This window comes from Echinops telfairi, unplaced genomic scaffold (assembly GCF_000313985.2).
Source record: "Echinops telfairi isolate 266 unplaced genomic scaffold, ASM31398v2 ScPeMD7_655;HRSCAF=1070, whole genome shotgun sequence".
Lineage (NCBI taxonomy): Eukaryota > Metazoa > Chordata > Mammalia > Afrosoricida > Tenrecidae > Echinops > Echinops telfairi.
Genome location: NW_022104553.1, coordinates 8,795,333 through 8,808,503, shown reverse-complemented (window position 1 = coordinate 8,808,503; position 13,171 = coordinate 8,795,333). Strand labels below are relative to the sequence as shown.

General features: G+C 43.3%; 1 protein-coding gene across 1 annotated transcript in view; it reads right to left on the bottom strand.

Moving 5' to 3' along the window:
- ERO1B (endoplasmic reticulum oxidoreductase 1 beta) overlaps positions 1-9,620 on the bottom strand; it is a 90,277-nt gene extending 80,657 nt beyond the window's left edge. Inside the window, exons 1-2 of the mRNA XM_004711660.2 lie at positions 9,364-9,620; positions 1,540-1,659 (exon numbers count right to left, since the gene is read on the bottom strand). Of these exons, the coding sequence (XP_004711717.1) occupies positions 1,540-1,659; positions 9,364-9,468 (225 nt within the window). The 5' untranslated portion in view covers positions 9,469-9,620. The remainder of the gene's footprint in view (positions 1-1,539; positions 1,660-9,363) is intronic.
- Between the last annotated feature and the right edge of the window lie 3,551 nt (positions 9,621-13,171).

Here is a 13,171-nt window from a genome sequence, read left to right as displayed (position 1 = left end):
TTCAGTGCCATCGTTTGAGATACACTCTTCTCAGGGGAGGGGCAGGCATCCACTTAGTATTTGGGGCTGGGACCAGCCCCCATAAGGGGTATTTTTAGCAAACATAAATTGATTCTCTCACATTTTAGGATGCTGGAAGTCCAAATTCAAGGCACCAGCCCTAGGGGAAAGTTTCTCTGGGACAAGTGCCCACCAATGACTTAAATATTTGAATGAGTGAATATCACTTAATCTTTACATGAAATCCCGTTAGGTCAGAATTATCCACATCTTACAAATGAAAAATAATAATATAGACATCCTAGGCAGGGTACTTTTAGTTGATTAACAAACAAAGGTCTTATTAGAAAAGATTGAGATGGAATAGCTCACAAAACTTAAAGACAAACTGGAAAGTTAAAGACCAGCAATGCTGCTGCTTTTAAACTAACACTGGCTATTTTGGAAAGTTCTAGAATGGAATTTTTTTTTTCTTAATCTGCATTCCTATGAGCAGTGGACTGCTTGTAGCTTGTGCCTGGATTGCTAGCCCTCCCAGTTGGTTAGGTAATACATGGCTTTTGCTGTGGAGCTTTGCATCCCGAACAATGCTAGCATCTGGCACTGCCATTAGCATAACTCAAAGTCTGGGTATGTCTGGTTACAAAATAGTAGAACCTGAGTTACGTTTCTGGAATGTTCTGCTTCTGTGGCAGAAGTAGTCTGCCTCCAAACCAAACACGACAGGTGAAGAATTCCCTAAACCTGGAAAGGAGTTCAGATTCTTTGCTCACAAAAAACCTGACAGATTTTTCCTATAACACTGAATACATTCAAATGATACAGGATATAATTAAAACAGGCTTTCAAATAAGTCATTAAAGTCACATCTATAAACAACTATGCAGACATCTCTCTTTCTATTGATACTAAATTGTACTATAGAACCTGTTAAATTGGTGTGTATTTTGCTATGTATAAAATGCGACAAAAATGTGCCAACTGAATATAAATATATAATCTATTAGCTATCATGGAAATGTCACACTGATTAAGGGCAGGCCTGCACAGCTGCTTGCTGCAATTGCTGCCAGGAAGTCGTCTACCTGTAAAGAGTTGAACAGGCTGAAATTATGTGATGAACATATTTACAACAACAAAAGGGAGCAGCCGTTGAGACTGCTTACGCACAACCAAAAATATCCCCGGAAGGCTTCTGGGAATCAAACAATAGTTTAGCTTAACGATTAAAAACGCCTGCCTGAAGCACTGTGATCTTTGAAGATTTATCCATACAAGATCAAGTTGACAAGAGCAACTTGAAAGAGGCGACAGGAATCTCAGGGAGCAGTGAATTGATATTACTAAGAGAGGAACAACCCAAAACAGGAGGGTGAGGATAGATGTCCAGCTCAAAGACTGAAATCACTGTCATCAAATCATACTGGTAAAATCTGGTGAATTGGTGTGTGTTTTGCTGTGTACATTCTCAAAAACATCAAATAATAAAATTAAAAAAAAAAAATAGTCAATGCCACAACAGAAAAATTATAACCTTACCTTGTAATAACGAAAATAATCTCGCTCTTGCAATTTTTTTATTTTGGGGAAGATTTTGTAGGTGTTGAAGTTATCAATGCTGTCGATATCACACAAGCAATCATCCAAGACTCCAGTGACCTGGGGAAAAAATTACTTAAAATAAGCAAATCATTGATAGTGCAACCTTAACAAATACTCATTAATACACAAAGGGGCTTCAAAAAGTTTGTGGAAAATGGGTTTTAATGATAATGGGATTTGGAAAAATTTTCTCTCCGCTTCTGGGATATGTCTTTCTTATAGCCGGAGGAACGGCAAAATGGACCAGTACCCTCTGTGGTAGTTACATAATTTCATGTCAACTTGTATGAATAGAATGAAGGAGTGGAGTCTAGCCTGTCAATCAGGTCACAGCCTCTCTTCCTCCCTGGAGGCAAGACACACTCTTGCTCTGCGTCACCTTCCTGTTGACAGGCCATATGGAGCCAGAGCCTTGGAGAGGCCAGTGAGTCCACAAGACTTCTCCCCCACCGTCCTGTGATCTTCCTGCAATCAGCACCTTTGCATGTGCTATGTGAGTCTAAAGAGGAATTTATGGCCTAGTATTGGACATATGGGCTAAGATCAGACTTATGGACTTGATGTGACTGGGCTGGGAGGTTTTCTCAGTATACAATTTCTCTTTGATATAAAGTTCTCTCTTACACACGAGTGTCTCAGAATTTGTTTCTCTAGTCAACCAGACTAACACACCCCCTATAATGATCACTCACCCTACTTGCACAGTTCTACCCGATCAAATTGATGGGACTTACAGAGATATGAATAGAAGTGCTGTATTAAGAATTTCACTTCATCATACTTAATATTAATTGTTAAAAATTGAAGGATGGGATGTGTACCATTCTTGCTTACTAGTTAAAAAAAATACATTGCATTTTCTCTTCCCTGCCGAATATATCTATATCTATATATTCCAAGTACAATTAGAATGTTAAAGCAATCTCTTCCCATACCAAACTATAAGTCACAGTGTATCATAATAGTATATACTTCATATCTTTATTTTATATGGACATTTATTGAGCATATATGATAGGCACTTTACCAAGACATTTAATATATTATCTGATTTGTTCCTTAAATGTACTTTGTGAAATAGGCATTATTATCTTCACTATACATTAGAATTACCAAGGATAAAAACATGGGGGTCTACATGTGACCTCCTCTCTAGGGACGGACAACAGAAAAGTGGGTGAACGGAGACATCAAACGGGCAAGATATGACAAAATAATAATTTATAAATTATCAAGGGCTCATGAGGGAGGAGGGAACGGGGAAGGAGGGGAAATTGAGGAGTTGATGCCAGGGGCTTAAGTGGAGAGCATGTTTTGAGAATGATGAGGGTAATGTACAAATGTCCTTTACACAATTGATGTATGTATGAATTATGATAAGAGTTGTATGAGCCCCTAATAAAACGATGGAAAAAAAACTTGGGGGAAATCAGATAAAGAGTACAAGTTATCTGGTTCTCTTTCCATGCTTTCAAACTGTTCTTTTTAACAAATTATAGTATGAAAAGGACACAAGAGACTTAAAGAATGCACTCAAAAAGCCAAACTAGCTGCCCTCGGGTGGGTTCCAACTCGAGCAGCCCCATAGAAGGGATTAGAACCACTGGGGGCATTTCCAGGACTGGGATTCTTGACCGCTTTGTCTTTCATCTAAGGAGCGGCTGGTGGTGGCTGACCTTGTGGTCAGCAGCCCAATCTGTAACCACTACGTCACCTAGCCTCCTAATTTACTTTAAAGAACAGTGATTTTTAAATCACCTTTCTCATCATCTCAAAATCTACGTGTGTTGTCTGTAATGTTACGCTTGTTTCCTTATATGTCTGTGTTTTTTTTCTTACTGTTACCTGCTTATTCTTCTGGGCACTTTATCTGTGAGAATTCTAGTCAGACTGCATATAATTTAATGACCGATTTCTGTAGTGATTGTGTGTTGTCGATTCTGTCCTGACTCACAGCAAGCCTAGAACACACAGCAGAACTTCTCTATAAGATTTCCTATCTCTACAGGAGCACAGGGCCAGGTCTTTTTGCCTCAGCATGACTGGTAGCTTCAAACTGAAGCCCTTTGGGTTAGCAATCTAGGTATTAGCTGTTTTGCTACCAGAGCACCTTGATTTCTTGTTAATAGAGGGATTTTTAAAAAAATCGAATCCTACCCTTTATATTGTACCATTGTTTTTAATTTTTTTCTCTCCTACCAATTTATTATATGGTAGAGAAGTAAAATAATTGGCTTAATTCCATTTTCTGAGTTTCCTTTCTGTTTTATTCCTCGTAAATGAAATAATACAGAGAATAATACATAAATAATACAGAGAAATACATATGCTGCTAGACTGTGCAGGTTATAATAGGCCCTGCATGAGAGCTCCACCTTAATCCACTCTCTTGATTAGTCCATTAAGCTCTTTCAACTTCATTTACTTAATCACTGCTCAAGGATGTGTAAAATACAATAAAAACTTACTGTCATCAAGTTGATGCCAACTCATAGCAACCCGATAGGACAGGGCAGACCTACCCCTATGCGTTTCCGAGACTGGACATGTTAACACAGTAGGAAGCCCTGTCTCTCTCAGAATGGCTGGTGGTTTCACACCACTGGCCGAAAGCATGACCACTACGCTACCAGGGCTCAGCAAATAAAGTAAGGTAAGGCATACTTAAGTATGTTACTGTGGTGAAGTGAAATCTCTGAATAGGGCTCTTCTGTCTATATTTCTGTAACTCCTGCCAAATTATTGGGTGGAACTCAGTGAACAGAGTATGTGAAACACGAATAAAGGGGATTGGTCAGTTCTTGTTGCCATTCCCCTGGCTAGAAGAGAATTGTCTCCGAAGTTGGAAGAGAGAACCATCAAAGAAGAGCCACCAGCAGAGTATTGGAAATCCTGCCTCGAGTAAAGCAGCAGCAGACACCATGTCTCAGAGACCAGAGGCCAAGCAAGAAGAGCAAATGAGCAGTGCTGGGACTCTGAGACTGTAAGGCAGGAAACTGGGCGGGTTTCCCAGTCCATGAAGACCAGAAGCCAAGGAACCACATGGCTTGAGAGGCTGAGGCTAGAAAGATTTCACTGCTGGCTGAGGAGAGGTGTTGCAGTGAACCAATGATTGTATCCCGACTGTAGTGATCTGTTAATTTCCCTAGTGAACCCTCTTAATTTTGAGTATTGTCTGTAAGTTCTGTGTGGTCATGGCAATGAATTATCAACCCCAGCAGAGAAGTCGAACATTGTGAGAGGAATAGTTGCTGTCAGAATAGGGCAAAGAAGGATGGCTGAGAGAGGCATGCCTGACCTCTGCCTTGTGGCAATAGGCCTGGGTTTGGTGAGGAGCTGGATTCTCCTCCTTTCTGATTTCAGATACTTTGTTTTAAACCAATGCAGACTAAGATGTCTTGGAACAGCTGAGTCCCACCCAGAATCTTGAGTGTTATGGTGTGTGCATTTGAAAACGCATGTAGAGCTTTGATGGAAAAATTAAGAGTACCCAGAAGAAAACAAGTGAATGTTGGGCTGCTTTCATTTTCAGAAAGCAGTTTGCCTATAGATGCGCCTAGGCTGGAAAATTCTATACCCATCAGAGAACACCCTCTTCTAGGACTGAAAGTTAAAGAGTCTGTGAGCAACCTAGATGCTAGACAGGTGACCACCTGGATTCATTTGTTCAATAGGAAAGAAACAATGAAGAGATGGGCTGCATTTCGGCAATGGCACATGTCGACCTGGTCCACAGAGAGTACAGACAAAAGAAAAGGCAAGGTAGATGGGTCTGATGCTGAGCCTATGGGCATGAACTAGCTCCAGGGGAGTATGGGAAAGCGCTAGATGGTCCAAAGTACAGAGAGGTGTGTGTCGACTCTCAAGCTTGCTACTGGTGCCCATTTGACCTAGATTGGATGATTGCCACAGCAAACTGACCAGAAGCCAACCATATGAAGCCAGGTGTGGACTCTGTGAGTTGCAGTAGTCTTAATGGGTGGCCTGTTCTAAACTAAACTTTGTTTATGGATGCAGACACTAAAACATTCCAACTAGATGGAAGATTCTTCAGCTCAAAGAACATGTTTGTCTCCTCAGAGCACTGGGTTGACAGACACAGGCAATTTAGAAATTGGATAGTAACATGGTCCAAAATATTGCCAAATATTATGTTAGAAAGTGCCACTGGAAATAAAAACCAAAGGATTCACTTTTCAAGATTATCTTGCACCATGCTACTTAGAATATATCTTTATTGAATTATACATGTATATTTATTTGGAGAAAGCATATATTATGCATATAATTACACATATGTAGTGTTAGCTGAAGAAATTTAAAACAAAATTACTGTGAGAAACAGAACCCGGAAGAGAGTGGACAAACTCAACATTCATTCATTAAGGAGTTTGGGAGGCCAAAGCTCCCAGGGAGGGAACCTTCACATTCGTAAATTGGAGGTACGTCCCACTCACATTCTCCTATGTAAAAATTATTCCCCACAATGCCTCCCATCCCCCCGAAATAATGCCAAATTTAAGGTGCTGCTTGCAAACACATGGTCGCTTACTAAAAGCTTGAAGGCCAACTGCGGGAAGGCTAGCTGCCTAAAGGCTGTCTGCCCTCAAAGACAATCAGACCCCATTGTCTGTCCCACCCTAAGCAGGGCCCACTCCCTTCTGATAAGGGTCACAGATTGTTCCCCTGGAGAAGAGCTCACCTAAGGTTAAGCCAGCTCAGAGAGCAAGGTTAGGCTGCGATCTTGACTCTAGAACCCTCCCATCTTGTTATGTATGTGCCTTCCTATCACATGAATGCTTCCAGTACCACCCCTTCCTATTGCATATACATTCCTAGTTCATCCCCACTCCTGTTGGACCTCTTGTTGGACCTCCTGTGTGCCTCTTGTACAACCCCTTCTTGTTACATATGTGGTTACTGTAGTCTGCATGCCAGCTCAAGAGATTACATTACTGCACTCTCTCTCCCTCTCTCTCTCTCTGCTTGGACCTGGTCCTGAAGTCATGAGCCCTTGCATGCTTTATCTTGTCTGATGTCTCTTTAATTTACCCTTCAATTACACAGCCGACCCTTGGACCCATTCGGTTGTGGGAAGGCTGGTCCACCACGAATTACTACATTGGTGACTGTGATACAGAGCATCACTAGAATGGCTCTTCTAATTGTACAGCCTTCAGAACTCCCACCAAATGACTGGGTAGGACTATGCAAATGCCAGGTGCTTGTGGTCCATCAAGGGGATTGGATAGCTTGTTAATAATGTGAATAAAACTCACTGCCATGAAGTCAATGCTCACTCCTAGTGACCTGCTGTGGGTTCGCAAGACTGCAAACTGTTTACTGGATTAGAAAATCCAGTCTTTCTCCCATGGAGCTGCAGGTGGTTTTGAACTGCCAACCATGCAGATTGCAGCCCAACTCGTAACCCCTACACCACCAGGGCTCCATAATAATGTAAATAAAGTGTGCAAAACTATAAAATGGGGTCTGTTCCGTTTTTGCCATTCCACTAAATTTAACCAGCCATCCCAGAGGCATATATGGGAATCTTTTGATCAGGAAGATGAAGGAGGAGTGGAGCAATTTCTTTGGACTCAGGATCTATGTGCTGGGAACCTCCTCAACTCAGAAGACAAAGCTGTGACACTAGAGCAGCGGTTCTCAACCTGTCGGTTGCGACCTCTTTGGGGATCAAACAACCCTTTCACAGGGGTCGCCGGATTCCTAACAGTAGCAACATGACAGTGATGAAGTAGCAATGAAAATAATGTTATGGTTGGGGGTCAGCACCACATGAGGAACTGTATGAAAGGGTCACAGCATTGGGATGGTTGAGACCTACTGCCCTAGAGAAATGGTGAGGAGCAGGGACAGTGCTGGCAGGAGAAGGCACTGGGGGCTTTCAGCCCATGGCACAAGAAAAGTCTAGTGCCTTCAGGTGGGAGGCTCGCTGTGTATTCCTGACACTTGGTGGAACCGAAAGAACTTTGTTAACACTTGCTGGAACAGGAAAGAGGCCACGGGGTGTGGGGCTGAAGTGCAGAGAGACAAGCATGCCGCCTTCAGGCTATCCTGATCAAACAACTGTTTCTCATCCAGAATTATAACCTGTAACTTCCCTAATAAACCCTATAGATTGGAAGGTGGAGGCATGAGTGACCGGCTTCATAGAAATCAACCTTGGGCTCTTGATCCTCCTCTCCCCTTATTAAATTGGAAATCGTGAGATGCTCCACTAAAGCATTAATACAGTGGCAAAGTATAAGTGCCATCGAGTCAGTTCTGACTTAACGCGTGTACAACAGAACAAAAACTGTCTGGTGTAAATATTAAAACAGAAAAATCAATACTTAGATGTAACTTTGATTTAAAAACAACCACCTAATTTTAAGTAGAACATTTGAAGAATATATTTTCTATACCTCTAGATTTGCCCCGATAGCCACCATTTCAATGTTTCTTCAAATATGGTTCAAGACCATACAACGATATCGCCATTATTTTCAAGCATATTAAAATGCTGATTTCTGAATTACAGGCCAGTCCCACTGAATCAAAAAGTCTGGATGTAGGGCTAGAACTGCTGTATTTTTTAACATGCTCCTCAGGAGAAAAACTAAAATTTGTTCTTATTTTTCATGGATAAATATTGGTAAAGTATATATAACAAAACATACCAATTTAACACTTTTTACATGTATAATTTAGTGACAATATGTTACACATGATCACTATTATTCACCTCCAAATTGTCCCTTTTAACAAATCTTTCATTTAAAAACTAATCAACATGGACGCAAATTAAAGAGGTAGTCTGGTATTTAGTGCAAAACATCCTAAAACCATGAAAAAAAAAGTCAGATAAACACGTTTACATGTTACACTTAGAGTTACTTTCAATTTTTTCACAGCAGGGAGCATTAATTGCTTCCAATGGCATCACCCCTTCTTATCTGGCCCCCGAGATGCTTTCCTCTCCTTCTTCTAAACAGTTTTACCACTTTGTAGCAGGTGCAGACAAGGCAGTAAATGGTTGCCTATTCCAAACTGACTGAGTTAAAACAAACCCCTCTCTCTAACAGTGGATCTGGTCAGCTCACCCTCCAATTTCCAGCATTCTGAGGACAGCCGCTCCAAACTCCTACAGCCAGAGCCTCCCAATGGCCAAGGCACAAGGTCTCCTACTCACCTGGGGATGCCACTTAGCAGACCTAACACATGTTCGGTCCAACTAAAGCATGCTTGAGTGACAGAGGGTGCTGAAAGTAGGGTAAAACACATGGGGATCTCCGGTTCAATGGTTCCAGGAAGCCAAGTCACACCCCCTCTCAAGGCGCTCTGCTTTTGCAACGCCCTAGAGGTCTACCACCTGCTCTCGACCTCTCCTCCTGCCTCCCAACTTGCAAAAGCGAGAGTGTCACCATTCTGTGCTCTCTGCGCAACAGGGCCCGTTTTTCCCCTCCCGTCCTTGCTCCCGTCACACTCGTAGACCCGTTAAAACGTCCGAAAAAATGCCCACCTCGGGGCCCCGCCAGCACCTTCCTTCCCCTTTACTTCCCCTGAGTGTCGCCATCCTTGCACCTTGCAAGCGGTTAGCAGCTGTTTCCTGGGTCTCGCCGCCAGATCGCCCGCCACCCCCCGCTTTTCCGCTCCCTCGGGTCCAGCCCTGGTCCTCGACGCCGCCCAACCGTGCGGGGCTCCATTGGGCCATGGGGATCCCCAATCCGCCCCGCTCCTCCGGCCATCCCTCGTGTTTACCTGGGCTTCCACGACTCCGAGGAAGAAGCGCAAGGCGAGCAGCAACTGCACGGAGGCCGCCGTCGTCCCCTGCCCTGCCCCGGCCGCACGGACCCCCTGCCTCATGCTGACCTGTCCCCTCACCGAGGCCAGCCACGTCCCTCGCGGTGGGAGGGCGGCAGGCGGCACAAGCGACCCCAGAGGGGGTTGGTTCCCGACAGGGAGCGACTCCGCGGCGAGAGGGCTCGACGTCCTTCTGTCGGCGGCTCGAGACGCCCTCGCAGGCCCTCGGCCGCTCGAGTGAGGCTCGGAGAGCTGCGCGCCCCGGGTTCTGGTCCCACGGACCCGCCCCCAGCGTCCTCCGCTCCTGGCCACGCCCACGTCGGCGCGCGCGGCCTTGTGGGAGTTGTAGTCCCGAGGGCGCGCGGGGGCGCCTGGGCCAGAAGGCAGAGCCGCCGCGAGAGCAAACTCTCCGAACTACAACTGCGGCGGTTGCTTGGCCTCCGGCCGGGCCACGGGCTCGTCGGCGGCCAATGAGATTGGACCACGCGGGCCTCCAAAACAAGGGGAGGTGCTGGGTATGGGGCGCGGGGTACTCCCCTCGGGCCGGCCCCTCGGTGGCCGCTTTTCCATGCTTCCGCCCATAATAAGGCAATAACCGGGGTGCTTCCCGGCGTAGCTCTCTGGACTCCGCACAGGCATCATAAGCCTTCGAGATTCACCTGCTCCCACGTTAGGTACCAATCCAGTGTGGAGTCCTCGCATTTGCTACGGGGACCACTTGCTCTTTTTATTTTCTAGATCCCAGATGTGACTATCCCCGGCTTCCCTCGAGCGCGGATTACCCTCGGTTGTTCGAGCATTTACTACAGATTGTCCATAAGCACAGTTTGGTTCGTGCTTACCAGAATGCTGTCCCTGCCAAAGATTCGAAGAGGTTGTGCATCTGTAGGAAGGTGTGGTGGAATTGGAAGCGAGACAGATGCCACCTGTACCTAAAAGGAGAATCTTTGATGTGGAAAAACTTGAAGTTGCTCACTATAGGTTTGCAAATAAGCGCAAGTCGGCATAGTCCGACACTGCCCCTATACCCGGGATCACATATGTGCACGTTATAGTGCATGTAATTATAATGCACGTAGTAGGACAAACCCTAACGTTGATTTCAACATTGATGTGACACAGACTAGGTTTGGAACGTACCTCCAACATAGTTACTTTTGTGACCTTACCCAAATTTCTGAGCTTCTCTGAACCTCAGTTCATCAATAAATGTAATACAATAATACTTCAATATTGTTCTAAAATTACATAAATAAGTGCTCAACATATTGGAAGTGCTTAATAAATGACAGCTACTCATTTTATTAATAATACTTCGATATCTACAAAATTGGCAACAGATTGTCTTGTATGAGTGTACATTTCTATTACTGCTATAAAATTTGACACAACTTTAGTGACATAACATTTATTTTCTTACATTTCTGGATGTCAGAAGTACATACTGAGTCAATAGGGCTGCACCTATTGGGAAGCTATTTCTTTGTCTTTTCCAACGTCTAGAGGGCACCTCAATGAATTTAGAGGGCATTCTGAGACCAGATTTGATGTATTGAGCACTAATGATTGAAGACCAGATGAGTTGTGGGATGATGTCAAAGACATCCTACATGAAGAAAGCAAAAAGGTCATTAAAAAGACAGGAAAGAAACAAAAAAAGCGGATGTCAGAAGAGATTGCAACTTGCTCTTGAACATAGATAACTAAAGCAAAGGAAGTAAAAGTGCTGAACAGAAATTTTCAAAAGGTAGCTCAAGATGACAAAGTAAATCTTTATCATGAAATGCGCAAAGACCTGAGGTTAGGAAACTAAAAGGGAAGAACTCACTCCGTTTAAGAAAGTACTCAAGATAAAAGTACTGAAGGAGAAAAGTCAAGCTTCAAGTTTCAGTCTTGAAAGATTCTTTGATCACAATATAGAATGATGCAGCAAACATTAAAAGAAGATGGATGGAATACATGGTCGCTATCACAAAAAACTGATTGATATACTACCATCTCAAGAGAAACCATATGATCAAGAACTGATGGTACTGAAAGAAGAAGTTCAAACTGCACTAAAGGCATTAGCCAAAAACAAGGCTCCAGAAATTAATGGAATTGTTTGTTTCAACTAGAAGCACTAACTAGTCTATGCCAAGAAATTTGGATGATAGCTCCCTGGCCAACCAACTTGAAGAAATCCATAGTGTGTAAATCTGGGTAGACTAGAAAAACAAATTCAGAGAGACACTCATATGTGTGTAGTAGAGAACTTTATGTCAGAGAGTAATTGTACAGTAAGAAAACATGCCAGCCCAATCCAGGTTAAGTCCATAAATCTGATATCACTCCATATGTCTGTTATCAGTCTATACATTCTTCTTCAGACTCACGCAGCACATACCATGACACCAAATGCAGGAGGAAAGATCATAGGCCAGTGGGTGGAAAGTCTTGTGGCTCCAGTGGTGGGAGAAGTATCTCAGCACTGGCAAGGGTCTCCATGTGGCTTCTCCAGCTCTACAACTCTAGCGGAGCTCCATGTGTCTTGTCAATAGGAATGTTGCACAGGGAGAGTCTGTGTGTCCTGCCTACAGTGAGCCATTTATTGCCTTAGTGGGTCCAAATGAGGTCATCAAGCTGTGACCTGATTGACAGGCTAAACTCTACCCCTTCATTCTTAATAGTCTTAAGTTGACAACAGATTATGTAACTACCACACATAGTTTTGCCCATTCAAAAAGAAAACGACTTAATGGAATGGGTACATTATCTAACAATGCCATTAATATTATATGCAAGTAAAATTTTGCTGATGATAATTCAAAAGTGGTTGCCACAATACATAGATAGGGAGGTGCTAGAAACTTAAGCCAGATTCAGAAGAGGATGTGAGATAAGGGATACTATGAAATTTTTCATAAAGCCCTGAAAACTATGTTGGTACTTTCAGAGGTATTAAACACTATATTAAGGCTCACTAATGACCCTCCAAAAATGGCTGCCTCTTACTGTCCAGAATCTGTTACTAATATTACCTTATATAGTAAAAAGAACTTTGAAGGTGTGGTTAAATTAAGGATCTTAATTAATTAAGATGGGTAGACTATTCTGGTAGTGTCCTTAAAGGAAGAGAACTGTAAGTTAGGAAAAGCCATCTAAGATTGGTCTCTCCCCATCCAGAGCAAAGGAAAGTCAAGAAAATCAAAGAGGCATGGAAACATTAGTCCAAGGAACTAATGGATCGGGTGAACCTCAACCTCCTCCACCCTGACACCAGAAGAACTACATAGTGCCCAGATCCCACAAACTGACCACTCCCCAATAGAAGGTCCTGGATAGTGTAGGAGAAATTGTGGAAGAAAACTCAGAATCATTAAAAATACCAGACTTATTGGTCTGATAAAGACTGATGGAATCCCTAAAACTATAGCCCAGAAGTCAACCCTTCACACCTGAAACGGAACTTACCCTTATAGCTCATATTTCAGCCAAATGATAGACAGGTCTGTAAGGAAGACATTAGCATCAAGGGGGTATATGGTTCTCAGAACGATCAACCATATGTGATCAAAGGGCATTATTTGCCCCCAAACAATGCTCAGAAAGTATGGGATGGGGTATGTTGGGATGGGATGGGATAGGATAGGATAGGATAGGATAGGATAGGTTGGGATGGGATGGGATGGGATGGGATGGGATGGGATGGGATGGGATGGGATGGGATGGGATAGGATAGGATAGGATAGGATAGGATAGGATAGGATAGGATAGGATAGGATAG